Below are 13,632 nucleotides of genomic sequence, written 5' to 3'. Positions count from 1 at the left end.
TATTCCTTGTCGAATATAAATATAACATATATGCATCTAAAATAATCCTAAACGATTTTATTATCAATTTTTATATTCCTGTTAGAACGGTTCCTTGGGTATGCGTTCGTTCCCATAGCAACCAGTCAGTTAGTTCCTGTTATTGTCCTACGCCACATGTCGCGTATTCTGGGACCGAGAATAGGCGTAAGGTGCGCATTTCGAGCAGAGTGTGAATATAAGTATTTCCTCTTCATGTCATAAAGTTCTTATGATAAGTTAGAGCCATTATCAGCGCGACTGTTTCTTGTTTTTACTGTAACGTCGGCTGGTTGCTCCCGCTCGTTCTTGCTGCGTCGAGGAGAGCGTTGTTTACATTATATTTGCATTGCACATTTGTCTTAAGATGGAATGTGTTAGTTTAGCATCTTATGATGATGTTTTACATCCATATGAGTGTACATGGCTTAGTTTTCGCCACTTTTATGGCCAAGACGACCGCACGTGCACGCAGCGTGATTCCGGGTTGTGCGCGCGCACTCGTGCCCCCCCATCTTTGTGTTCATTACTCTGTGCGAGTCTTGTATGTGTGTTAATGACTGCTTTAAAGTCAACTTGCATTGTTTATTCCATCAGCATTAATTTTCTTTCCTTTCAGACCCACACATATACCCAAACATTCCAGTCTTTTTCCACACACATACAAATACATGAACATCTTTCCACGCATGCTCTCACCTGCTCATTGAGTGATTCTCATATCAAGTGCCATTGCCTGTATATAGTTGTGCCTGTTGCCAAGTTGGATTAAAAGTCAAAGTGCCAAAGACCAACTCCACTCTCCTCTCCTTGCGTTCTAACCGACACCATGAGGCGAATGAACCATAAAACATATTGAACCCAGAACTTCTTACAGTCCATTAGTCCAAATTAGAATCGATAAGAGAATCGATAAAGAATCGAATCGTTAAGCAATATCAATAATGGAATCGGAATCGTAAAAATCTTATCAATTCCCATCCCTAATCATGCGGGCGTAGATTGTAGGCTGTCGGCTATAGTCAGGTATTATTGGAGCCACCTAGCCTAGCAACGCGTCTGCAACGGCGTCACAACTCCCTTCCCTCCTTTCCACTCCCGCTCTTCTCTTTCCGTGTCTCTCACACTTTTCCCGTGTCATTCAACCATTGTAACGCCCGCCTTTACATCCCCAGTAACGACAACGGCATTGCAAAGATGAGAAAAGTAATTAATCAGATTACTCACTACTGAAATACTGAAAAATAACGCCTTTATAAACACCGTTATACTCTAATGCCGTTATGAACAACACTGATCAAATTAGGTTGGCTCATTCAGTTATTACTTAAATTTGTATTTGTAAATAAAATCACCATTTAAAACTACATTTTATGTTTACTTGGGTAATCTGTCTGATACTTACATTTGTTAGGTAAGACATTCAAATACAGTGATCCCTCGCTACTTCGCGCTTCAAATTTTGTGTCCTCAGTCCATCGCGGATTTTTTTCAATTAAAAAAAAAAACCAAAAAACAATAAATAAATACAGATAAGCTGTCCTGAGCCGATCACGCCGTCTCACGCTGGCTCCCTCCCCCACTCTTCCTGCTCTTTGTCGTTCAGAGGGTAAACTGGAGTTGCTTATTAAAGTAAATGATGATTGACAGGCAGTTAAGCTTTGATCTTGCCAGAGACTCGACCTTCAAAGCGCCTCATGTGTCAATCATCATTTAACTTGTTAAACAGTTGCTGTGGCAACTCATTGTGTGTAGGTGAGCAGCTGGAGAGGATTTGAGTTGACACTCAATAAAGCATTTATTAAAGACAAGCATTTTTTTTAACCTTTTTCAAATGGACTGGGCGTCCAAATTCTGTGGGGCAGTAACATGTTTAAAACTTATAATTATTAAATATAAAGTGCTGAAAAACATTTATTCTCTCTCTCTCTCTCTCTCTCTCTCTCTCTCTCTCTCTCTCTCTCTCTCTCTCTCTCTCTCTCTCTCTCTCTCTCTCTCTCTCTCTCTCTCTCTCTCTCTCTCTCTAATATATATATTAGTGGCGGGACTCGATTAAAATTTTTAATCGAGTTAATTACGTGGTCTGTAATTAATTAATCGAAATTAATCGCATTCTAATTGAAAACCATATATTGACAAAACAAATCGTGTTCTCAATAAAAAAGCCTTTTTGAGCTTAACAACAAATTTATTACTGTTAATATGTAATGTCATCAGCATACAATTGGTCAAAGTGCTCATACAGCTATTCAGGTTTAAAGTGTTTCAGGCACCCAGATTATTTATGTTCTTTGAAAACATTTTTCTTTAGATAGTTACTGTTTTTTAATTGTATACATAACTACTTTTCAGTAGTTACAAGATAAAACTGTGAGGCATAAAATATTGCCAAATATTTTCTTTCAAATAGTGAAATGTAAACACTGATAATTAAACTGCAAGAAAATAACAAAGTGCAACACTTCAACATTAAGTTATTCAACAATCAATACCAATTGTTGTGACTTTTCGTTCAATCTCCCAGGACTCAGCTACCGAAAAAAAACTGGTCTGCACAGTTTACTGTTTAGCGTCTGTCGTTGGCTTTTTGCACAGTCAGGACGAAAGACGCCAAATGCCATTCATTGTTGACGACTTGTATTGTATGTGCGGTCACTCCGAGATAGTTAGAATTGCTCAAGAAAGTCCAGTGGTCCCGTGTCAAACCAACATACTCGAAAGACTTCAATCGGTCTTCTTTGGTCTGCTTTTCGTCATCGAATAGCAGCTTGCACAAGCGCCGGCCGAGGCAGCCCGCCGGGTGCAACCGTGACCGCCAAGCCGACCGCGCCGGGACCCTCGCCGCCGCCGCGCCCTGGTTAAAGGGCGGGCGGGAAGAGGGGGACGAGGAAGGCGCGCGGCCGCGGCGGCAGCTTGCACAAAACAATGCTCTTGTCCATTGTCCCATCAGGATGCGTTTTATAGGGGAAAACTAGCCCCTAACTGTCCAAATAAAATGTCGCCTCCCATCACTGCTGCTGTTAGCGTTTGTTTGTGTGCGTCAGATTTACCGGCGTACCAGAAACACATGAGTAGGAAGGTTCCGCATGCGGACAAATGGAACTGAAACAATTAATTGCGTTAAAATTTTTAACGCGTTAAAAGCTTTATAATTAATTAATCGAAATTAATGCGTTAAAGTCCCAGCCTTAAGAAAGTTAAGTATATGTGTTTTTTTTAATTATACTTTGGGGGGGAGGTATACTTTGGGTAATAAGGTAAAAAAAAAACATGTCTTATATGAATCTGTTTCAATGATGATACATCTGAATAAATATACTGTACAAAAAATAAAAAACGAGGGATCGCTGTAATGCAAAAAATATAACTCAAAGCAGAGAACTAAACCTGTAAAATATTTGATTTAATCATGATTTATTTACTCTTCATGGTCCTGAAGGTGTTCTGGTCTCCACTGCCAACCTTTTTAAATGTTCCTCCACCTATCCTTGCTCTCACAGCTGATCATAACGTCATCTACGAACATCATGGTCCATCTGGATTACAGTCTAATCTCATCTGTCAGACTGTTCAACACTGTTGCAATGAAGGGGCTCAGCACTGATCCTTGAAGCAAACCCACTTCCGACTTATCTAACATTCCTCTGTTTGACTTCATTACTCACTCCAAACCCTAGTAACATGGATTGGCAGTATTTTCAATATATGTATTCAAAATATGTATTCCAAATTTAAGAAATCTGTTCTGTAATTTCTATTTTGAACAAGGATTACAATGCGTCTTTTCTATCAAAACTGCTTCACTTTCAACCACACTGGTATTTTCAGAATACTTCACGTGAGAAAATGTAATGCCATATTTGCTGTTCAACAAGGCCAGCACTGGGGTGAGTAGGTGCCCTGGGAGAAAGTATAGCAAGGAGCTCCACAAAAATGACAATACAGTGACAATACAGTGGTACATAATAGGCCCTATGTAAACTCAAATATTTGACATGTGGATTTTAAATATCTGTGTAAAACCATTAGACAAAATGTTACGATTGTAAAATTGCCTTTGGGAGGAATGAGTCACACTTAGACAAAATGGAGCGGACTCAGATGCAGAATTCTGTTCTTTTAATAACGTAAATGGTCAGAGGCAGGAACAAACTGAGAAGGAGAAAATAACGGGCTATGAAACAAAATAATACAAATCAGAAAACATAGGAGCCAGGTGAAACGCACTACAATAGTCGACTAAAAGGACTATAGCCTTTGTGTGTGTCCAGTAATGAAGGGACGTTTCTGCGAAGTGCGTACTGAGGTTCGCTTCATTTTGGGGAAGTCCCAAAAACGATGACGTCCGAAGCCTCGCTACCCAGCTGTCCTACGTGATTGCTTCAGTGAGTGCTTTAGATTTTACAGCGAGGTTTGACAGCTCATTACACTGGCTGCGTTCCAATCACGGTTTGAGTTGCCCTCACTCACTTGCCCTAAGCACTTGAAGAAAATTATGAAACAATCCAAAGGTGTTGGAGTAGCGCTATACTGCCTATTCTAAGTCATTGACGCCTCCAGAAATTCTTCTTGGGGTGGCCAAATTGGGCCACTTAAAACCTTGGGGTGCCACACCAAAAAAATAGAAGCTGTAATTTCAGGTTTTTACTATGTTATAGTAATAAACAGGCCAGTAGAAAACTGTCAGAAAGACTTCAGGACACGCCTACTGATATACTTTTGTTGATTGTGTTATATTGTATATTGTATTTTATTATATAGTGCAATCTGACATTATACTGACGAGTGGGGTGACCAGTGGAGTGGCCTACAAATTCATTGGGGGGAGCCGTGGCCAGGCCTGGCCCCACCCCCTGGTGGCACCATTATTCCACATCACACAAAATATACAGCGACTAATGTCAATAAGCCAGAGACGTATCCCGCGCTTGATGGCAATTCGTCGGTACCTGGGAATTATCAGAATTATTAGTTATTATTTGTTTATTTGTATCAAATTTTATTTGGGCAATTCATTATTTATTTATTTATTTTTCTATACCTTATAATCTGTAGACAGATCTGTTGTTTAAATACATTTAACCTATTTGAAGTTTATTTTCAGTCCCTCCCAACGCCATTTGCTTGACAGACCATTCCTGTCGTTAATAGCAAAATAGAAAAGGCAAGCGAAATAGAAACGTCAATGACAAAAATTGTCATTGTTTTTTTCCTTTTCATTTTTTAATCTATATTTATTCATTCATGTTTTTTCTTATTTTGGCACTCCTGTGATCCCATACGTCCTGCCATAACTGCCATATGCAGTCTAATTTTTAAATTTTTTTTATTAAAAAACAACAATGATGAATTTTACAATTCGAAAGAAAGTTTGGTATAACATTCAAGCACCGTGCTGGCTCCTCCAATCATTTTCTTCTTCTTTGGTGGTAAATAGACAGCAGCCAATTGTATTTGAGCTTCATTATCACCACCGCATGGACACATATTCCGTGCACCACTGCAATGCACATTGGGATATAGACTCTGGAGTGACCATCATTGTTTATTTGATCACTAAGCCCTCTCAGGGTCAATCTCACAAAGTTCACTTCCCTTTTTAGGGAAATGAAATAGCCCTGGAGATGGCGGCGGGGATTCCCCCAAGGGGGAGTACCTAGGGCAAATGAGCAAGGGCACATTTAAACAGCAATTGAAACGCAGCCACTATATAAACATTTCTGGCTACATTCAAAATGTGGGTGTTTGAAAGGGTTGCGATCAGTTGAAAGTTTAGGTAGTTTAAAGGCAATTTAAAGAGTGAAAGGTATAGGAGTAAGGAGAGAAGTACTGTAGTTGAGAGGATGGAGCCAGCAAAAAAGAGGACTTCTTCTGTGTGGAAAAACTTGTTTTTTTAATAAAAACTGTATGAAAATCCCTATCATCCTGTATCAACATCAATGTCTAAATTACACAAGCAAAATCTGTGCCCTTTTTCAATTTACACAAACACGTTTATTGTCATCTACCTAATTATACTCATGGCATTTTCAGAAAAAACATTGCACAACCTGCCATATAACACCATTTATGGAATAATTTTCACACATACACACACTACATAAAAATATATATTATAGGTTTTTGTTGTACTGTATGTGGCCACGCCTCCTATTGGACCCAAAAGTTATGTATAATTTGTTGTACGTTGATATTCGGGGAGCTACTTGGCACTGCTGACTTCGCGATATCATATATTATTATGACTGTTGAGGTATTGTGTGTGTGTGTGTGTTTTGGTTTTTGTTTCGTATGTATTGGTCCTTTTTTGTGCAGGGGGTACTGTACCATCATTCATTATAGTAACACAAGTTATGAGTTTGATCCCATTGCTGAAGATGTATGCCAAATTTAACTACTTTATTTTTCGGACTATAAGTCGCAGTTTTTTCATAGTTTGGCTGGGGGTGCCACTTATACTCTGGCGTGACTTATGTGTGAAATTATTAACACATTATTATATCATTTCACATGTTGTTTTGGTGTTTTGGAGTGACACTGATGTTTTGGTAAACTTGTTAGTGTGTTCTTTATGCTACAGTTATCTGAATAACTCTTAATAGCTATGTTACGTTAACATACTGGCCACGTTCGCATTTCGTTGTTCATGCATCATGTAACATTATCATACTGTACACTTATTCAGAATGTTGTTCTCTATTGTATTTTTATCTTAAATTGCCTTTCAAGATGACATATCTGTTCTATGTGTTGGATTTTATCAAGTAAATTTCCCCCCCAAAATGCGACTTATAATCTGGTGCGACTTATCTATGTTTTTTTTCTCTTTGTTGGGCATTTTACAGCTGGTGCGACTTGTACTCAGGTGCGACTTATAGTCCGAAAAATACAGTACTGTGATTGGAAAACAAGGGGAAAAAAATACAAGATGATGTGTTTTGAGCTATGGATTTTGTAGATTGATTTGACACAAGTGGCAAACAAGTATTTGGTATTGCATTTGGAAATGCATTCCAATTTATTTTCTGCCAAATCCTGTATACAAAGCAGTCGATTTATAATTTGTAATTCCCTAGTCTGAAACAAGCACCTAATATAATTTTCTCTTGCTCCCATTTTCCTGATTCTCTAGCTCATCAAAGAATTCATTCCATCTATTACTATCTAACACTACAAGCATAGCACTCATTTCCATCTCTATTCTTAAGGGTCCCATGCCACATTTTTTTTTTGTCTGCTTTGAAAAATAATTTGATTGTAAAATGGTCAGGGTGCCCTTTTTAAGCTCTCTATATGGTACAAAATATGTCTACACTTTATTTGAATGCTACTTATTACAGTGTCATAAGACTAATAATTATGACATGACCCCTTTCATGAATATGAATGAATGCTTATGACAGTTGTCATTAGGTGTCATTCAGTAAAATGTTTTTTTGCTGATCAGAGCTATTGCTTATATATATACAATATGCACATTAAATAAGCTTTACAATGATTATACGACGGTCTTCCTTAATTTTAAAAGGGAAATCAGCTTTGGTTAATATCCTGCTGTATTTTATGGTTAAATAGTATGCACTATCTACATACCTACTGTATATCACCACCATAGTCGGTTGGTTACAGTTAGAAAAGCTACCAAAGGGATGCAAGGCTCAAATGTTCATAGCGACATTGCATGTTGAAACTTACCTACCATTAAGGCTGCAACAACTACTCGATTAAGTCGATTGAAATCAATTAATAAATTAGTTGCCAACTAATTTGATAACTGATTTTTGCTGGCAGTTATGAGCAGTCCCATTTGGTTCCTTGTTAGTGTGTAATGTGAAGTGTGGGCCAGTGATTAGAGCAAGAGATCGAGATTTTGCTGCTGCTGCTGCTGCTGCTCTTGGGTTGTTCATCAATAATATAACCATAGACTTCATAATATATTGACGGGACACGGGGCGCGGGGACGATTAATAGGGGCCCTATCTACAGACAAAGAGCTTTTTATGTTGAAAATTATTGTGATTAAATGCTTAAATCCCTGAATTCTTTATAGATATGGACGTAAAACAGTCTCGATTCTTGGTTAAAAGCAAAAAAACGGGCTGTTAGCATTTTTTTTAACGTAAAAATATGTTAAATATGCTGCTACTCTTTAAGCCTCTGTGGCGCCTCTGTGGCGCCGCTTTATCACCAAGAAGAGCTTTTTCTGGTGAAAATCTTTGGGAATAAATGCTTAAAGCCCTAAATTCTTTATAGATATGGACGTAAAACAGTCTCGATTCTTGGTTAAAAGCAACAACAAAAAAAGGGCGGTTAGCATATATTTTATGTAAATATGTCGAATGTGCTGCTAGTCTTTAAGCCACTGTGGCGCCACCTTATCACCACAAAAAACTTTTTCTTTGAAAATTGTTGTGAATAAATGCTTAAATCCCTGAATTCTTTATACTGTAGATATGGATGTAAAAATCTAATGATTACCATCAATCGTCGAACAAGTCACTCCTGAGACAGTCCTTCCTGTTTGTATGCGGTACATTTTTCATACTTTTTCAACCTAAATCCGGCGTCGGATCACTGCATGTGTTAGAGAATAACTGCGACTGACTTCAACCGACTGAAGCGGGTTGTAAGACGGCCCCCTTCTTGAAGGCGTGGCGCAGTGTCTGGGGAGTGTGTCCCGTCAATATCATTATGAAGTCTATGAATATAACAAAGTGTCGAGAGGTAGATTGTCTTTTGCGTTGTCTGCCTCCGTCAGAGGTGAGCAAATGAAGCCAATTGCATCGTTTGTAATCTTTGTTGATGAGCCCTTACTACTTAGCACAGAGCGCTAAGGTAGTTAGCGATCATGCAAATTAGTGTCATAAGTGTCCATTTGTATTGTGTTTTGGATAGGCATGTTAGCACTTAATTATTGTTTGATCGTAAAGTTGTCTTATTTCTTTTTATAAAGAGACCACACACATAAATCCATTCATATAACAGCTGAGAGTCTCATTTCAACACAAACTGAATCATAAATTTTCATACTGGAGAGTGTGCTTTGAAATTGGATTTGGAATGTATCTAAACAACTGTTTGATAAAGAAAACTGATTTATTACAGTCTGTTTCTTCCTTATTCGATTTTGTTTAGTTTAAAGAAAATGAATGAGTAAATGACACTATTTGTACCAGCGTTTTGCCCACTAGAAAAAAATAAAAGTCAGCTGCATTTTTTTGAACAGGGATTTTGTCTGATTTGTGTTACAAGAATTTTTTTTCACGTTTTTTAATCAGAACCTTTTTTAAAAACTAGAAGTTCACAAGTTTTATGTACTTAAAACAGTACAGTTGTAAACTGCAACTAAGTCACGAAGCTGTAATAAAATATTATTTTTGAAGGAAATAGTCATCCATATTGCCTTCATTCAAAGACTTCATAATATATTGACGGGGCATAGGCGCCCTATCTCCATCAAAGCCGACCGAATGGAAACACAGACAAAGAGCTTTTTCCGTTAAGAATTGTTGTGAATAAATGCTTAAATCCCTGAATTCTTTATAGATATGGACGTAAAACAGTGTCGATTCTTGGTTAAAAGCAAAAAAAAAAGTGCAGGTAGCATTTATTTTACGTAAATATTACGAACAATGAGGCTAGTCAGTAAAGCAATTAGTGGCTGCCATAGGTAAACAAAGAGCTTTCTCCGTTGAAAATTCTTGAGAATAGATGCTTAAATCCCTTAATTCTTTATAGATATGGATGTAAAACAGTCTTGATTCTTGGTTAAAAGCAAAAAAATGTGCAGGTAGCATTTATTTTAGGTAAATATTATGAATTATGAGGCTACACAGTAAGAAAATTAGCGGCCGCCATATGTAAACAAAGAGCTTTTTCCACTGAAAATCATTGTGAGTAAAGGCTTAAATCCCTGAATTCTTTATAGATATGGACGTAAAACAGTCTCGATTCTTGGTTAAAAGCAAAACAAAAACTTGCAGGTAACATTTATTTTACGTAAATATTGCAAAGTATAATGCCAATGCTGTAGCGGCTAATGTCTCCCGTTGATTTTTTTCATCACGTTTTAAAATGAATGCATGGTACGAAAAATATAATAATTACCTTGAAATCTTGAACAAATCACTCCTGAGACAATCCTTCCTGTTTGTATGCAGTATAGTTTTCGTACTTTTTCAACCTAAATCCGGCGTTAGATCGCTGCATGTGACCGACTGCTAATAAATGAAGCAGAGTGTTGGACGGCCCCCTTCGGGAAAGTGTGACGCAGTGAATGGGGAATGTGTCATGTAAATATATTATGAAGTCTATGCTTCATTGTTACTTACAACATGTCTAAAACAACTCCAAGTTAAATTGTGAAGGTACTTGAAAAAAAGTGACATTCATCCGATTAATCGTATAATCAATCATCTAAATAATGGATTATATACTAATTGTTAGTTTCAGCCCTGCCTACCACAGGTTCAAACATTTATAAACTGTACAGGTCATATTTTTAGTTTTTTTTCGCGGCGCCAGCAGTACTCTTAGTGACGCTACAATAGAATAGTCATTTATATAAATGAATATTTTTATTTGAAGTAATATTTTACATAAATATTTTACCTCATATTGATGTGCCGAATAAAAGTAATAATTTAGAGCAGCAGCTATGATTGCCTATTTGGTAATGCTCATTTTCAAATAGCTTTCCCGTTCATCCGTACCTACCCTTAATGGTTCATTCGTCCAATCAACGATGAGTGAACTTTCAGACTGATACCTACCTATTCCGGTTTCTTGATGGATTTTTGTTTCTTGATTTGCCGTTATGTTTTGGAGTTTGACATAGCGTTTTGAACTTCAGGGCCACCGTAGCTTTGTTCGCACTTTCATTCACTTGCCCTAAATTGGAAAAAAAAAAAAGTCTTATCAATATAATATTAATAAAAAAAGAACTCTAACTGTCTACAATTAAAACAGTTGTTGAGGCTCGCCAAACCTGTTTTTCCCAAAACTGGTCATCTAAATACACACAAATCAAATGTCAAGTACAAAAAAATAGGCTTTCTTTCATATTTTCTAACTTAAATTCCTTATAAATATTTCCAATTCATTTTGCCTGAAATTAATTTTGTGATTTTGTTGACGCTTATAGAGTTTAATACACTCTTCCCTTTCTGCTTCCTTTCTACAGGTTACAAAGATGTTAGCTGTTGTGGTGATCCTATTCGCTCTGCTGTGGATGCCCTATCGAACATTAGTTTTGATCAACTCTTTTGTGTCCACACCCTATCTCGATGCCTGGTTCCTATTATTTTGTCGGACGTGCATTTATGCCAACAGTGCAATTAATCCAGTGATTTACAATGCCATGTCTCAGAAGTTTCGCTCAGCATTCCGTGGGCTGTACCACTGCAAGCAGCAAGAAGGAAAGCAGAGGACACTATCAGCCATTCCTGCAGGCTTCAGTATAGTCCGTGACCCACGTACATCCCTGTCCAATAATAGCGGAATGAATGAAGAAGTCAAAAGAGCCACTCTAAATACTGCAACAGATGTAAACAAAAAACGTGGAAATGATCAGCCAGAGACAATTGTGATCAACGGCAACGAAGCAGACAATTTGATCAGATCAGCAACTTATTGTTTAGACATTAGTTCCGTTGACACCTCTGTGCTAACTGATGTTAAGGGTTCGCCGTCAAATGATGACACAATTCATACTCCTGACACATATACAACAAAGACTGAGTTGGAGACTATGTGAATGTTTACACAAGTTTGATCACATATTAGAATTTGAAATTCCCATATCCGATTTGATGTAGAATATTTCCCCTACAGTCAATGACCTGTGTCCAAAATAATTAAAGAGTAAAAGACTGCTTTTTTAATACAGTTTAACCTTGACATACAATCGTATCGACATACAATCCTTTCGACATCCGACGTAAAATCTGACATATCATTTGTCTCGACATATGACGACATGCTTGAAATACGACAATTTGAGACAGCGTCTCAATTTCAAGACGGACGCACGGCGGATTTTCTTGTAAGAAAATTAACATTAGTCCCAAGAACGTTAGTGCAAGTGGTGAAAAAACAAAAAAGGTGACGCTTAGCATTGAAATTAAGATGGAAATGATTGAAGAATACAGTATGAGCATAGTGTGTGCTTCAGTGAACTGGCTCGACAATACGGCTGGAATATGTGTACGATTTCGATGATCCTCCTTCGACCTCCATTTACCACTCTTTATAAGTTGAGGTGACAATTAAAGTGGTACCTCGACATATAATCGCTACGACACATGATCTTTTCGACGTCCGACGTAAAATTTGACTTGCCATTTGTTTTTACATCCGACGACATGCTCTAAATATGACGATCTATGACAGCACCGCAGTTTCTTTGTTTTCCTGCAAGACGGACGCATGATGATTTTCCTGTGAGAGAAATCAACATGGGTTCCAACAATGTTAGTGCTGGTGGTGAAAAAAGGAAAAAGGTGATGCTTACCATCAACATGAAGATGGATATGATAGTAAAATATGAGCGTGTGGTGAGCATCGGTGATATGTCTCGCTAAACAATACAGCCTTAGACGGTCTATGACGGTCCTCCTCCGTTCGCCAGTCTTCATAAGTTAAAGTGGCAATTATTATTGTGGTAACATCGCCAAAGAAATCAAGCAGCTTCGTCAGGTTTCTAATCATTTATTCCATCAACTTGTACAACACAACACGCCTAGTGTCCTCTGCAGTAAATAAAGTGAAACTAAAAAGGCTCACTCTATCAAGTCAGCCACGCGATGCGTTCAGATACACCATGCAAACACATTTGCCACATTAGAACCTGGTTTGTTACATTATTACAGATATTATTATACTATTATTCCGATTTTTATTCATAATTTATTTGATTTGCTCTTCGTAATTGATATTTGCAATAGTAACATCAGTATTTATTAACGAATTAATAGAATTATAATGTATTCTTATGGGAAAATCCTGCTCGACATACGACCATTTCGATTTACAAACAAGGTCAAACTTTGTATGTAGAGGTACCACTGTATTATTATTGCAACATCATCAAGGAAGTCGCCAGCTTCGCCATGTTTTTAATCATTTATTTCAGAACTTGGGCAACACTAGCTAGTCTTGTCACAGATTACTTGAAAAAGTAATTTAATTACAGATTACGCCACAAAAAAGTAATCTAGTTACTGATTATTATCAAAGTAAGTTTAATAGTCATTTATCAGTTAGGTTTACCAATTTTTTTCCCTTTGCTGCTTCAACATAAGAATGACAACAGAAAAATGTCATCGCATGCAGTTGAATTTTTCAAATAAGACTTCGAGTTAGCGGGGGTTTAATTAGTTGATGAAGTTGATTTCAACCACCATTGACTCGCGCTAGCTTAGCCACTCCAAAACCCTGAAACTAACAAATAATTGACAAACTGCACGGAATTTGTTCAAATCAACCCCAACGACTAATTAAACTCCCGCTAACTCAAAGATTGAGCCTAATGACAAAAATTCTGAACTTCGTCTTTAAAATGAAGACTAGGCCGTTAAAATAGCGTCTATAAAAGTTGTAAAGCAATATAACAAA

At 37.4% G+C, this 13,632-nt stretch overlaps 1 protein-coding gene across 6 annotated transcripts in view; it reads left to right on the top strand.

Moving 5' to 3' along the window:
• The window catches only part of trhr2 (thyrotropin releasing hormone receptor 2), a 62,218-nt gene extending 49,316 nt beyond the window's left edge, over positions 1 to 12,902 (top strand). For all 6 annotated transcript variants that reach the window (XM_057835914.1, XM_057835909.1, XM_057835910.1 and 3 more), the window contains one exon: positions 11,201 to 12,902. In XM_057835914.1, the coding sequence (XP_057691897.1) occupies positions 11,201 to 11,773 (573 nt within the window). In that variant the 3' untranslated portion in view covers positions 11,774 to 12,902. The remainder of the gene's footprint in view (positions 1 to 11,200) is intronic.
• The last annotated feature ends 730 nt before the right edge of the window (positions 12,903 to 13,632 follow it).

This window comes from Corythoichthys intestinalis, chromosome 5, assembly GCF_030265065.1.
Source record: "Corythoichthys intestinalis isolate RoL2023-P3 chromosome 5, ASM3026506v1, whole genome shotgun sequence".
In the NCBI taxonomy this organism is placed as follows: domain Eukaryota; kingdom Metazoa; phylum Chordata; class Actinopteri; order Syngnathiformes; family Syngnathidae; genus Corythoichthys; species Corythoichthys intestinalis.
This window is presented reverse-complemented; position numbering and strand designations above follow the sequence as displayed.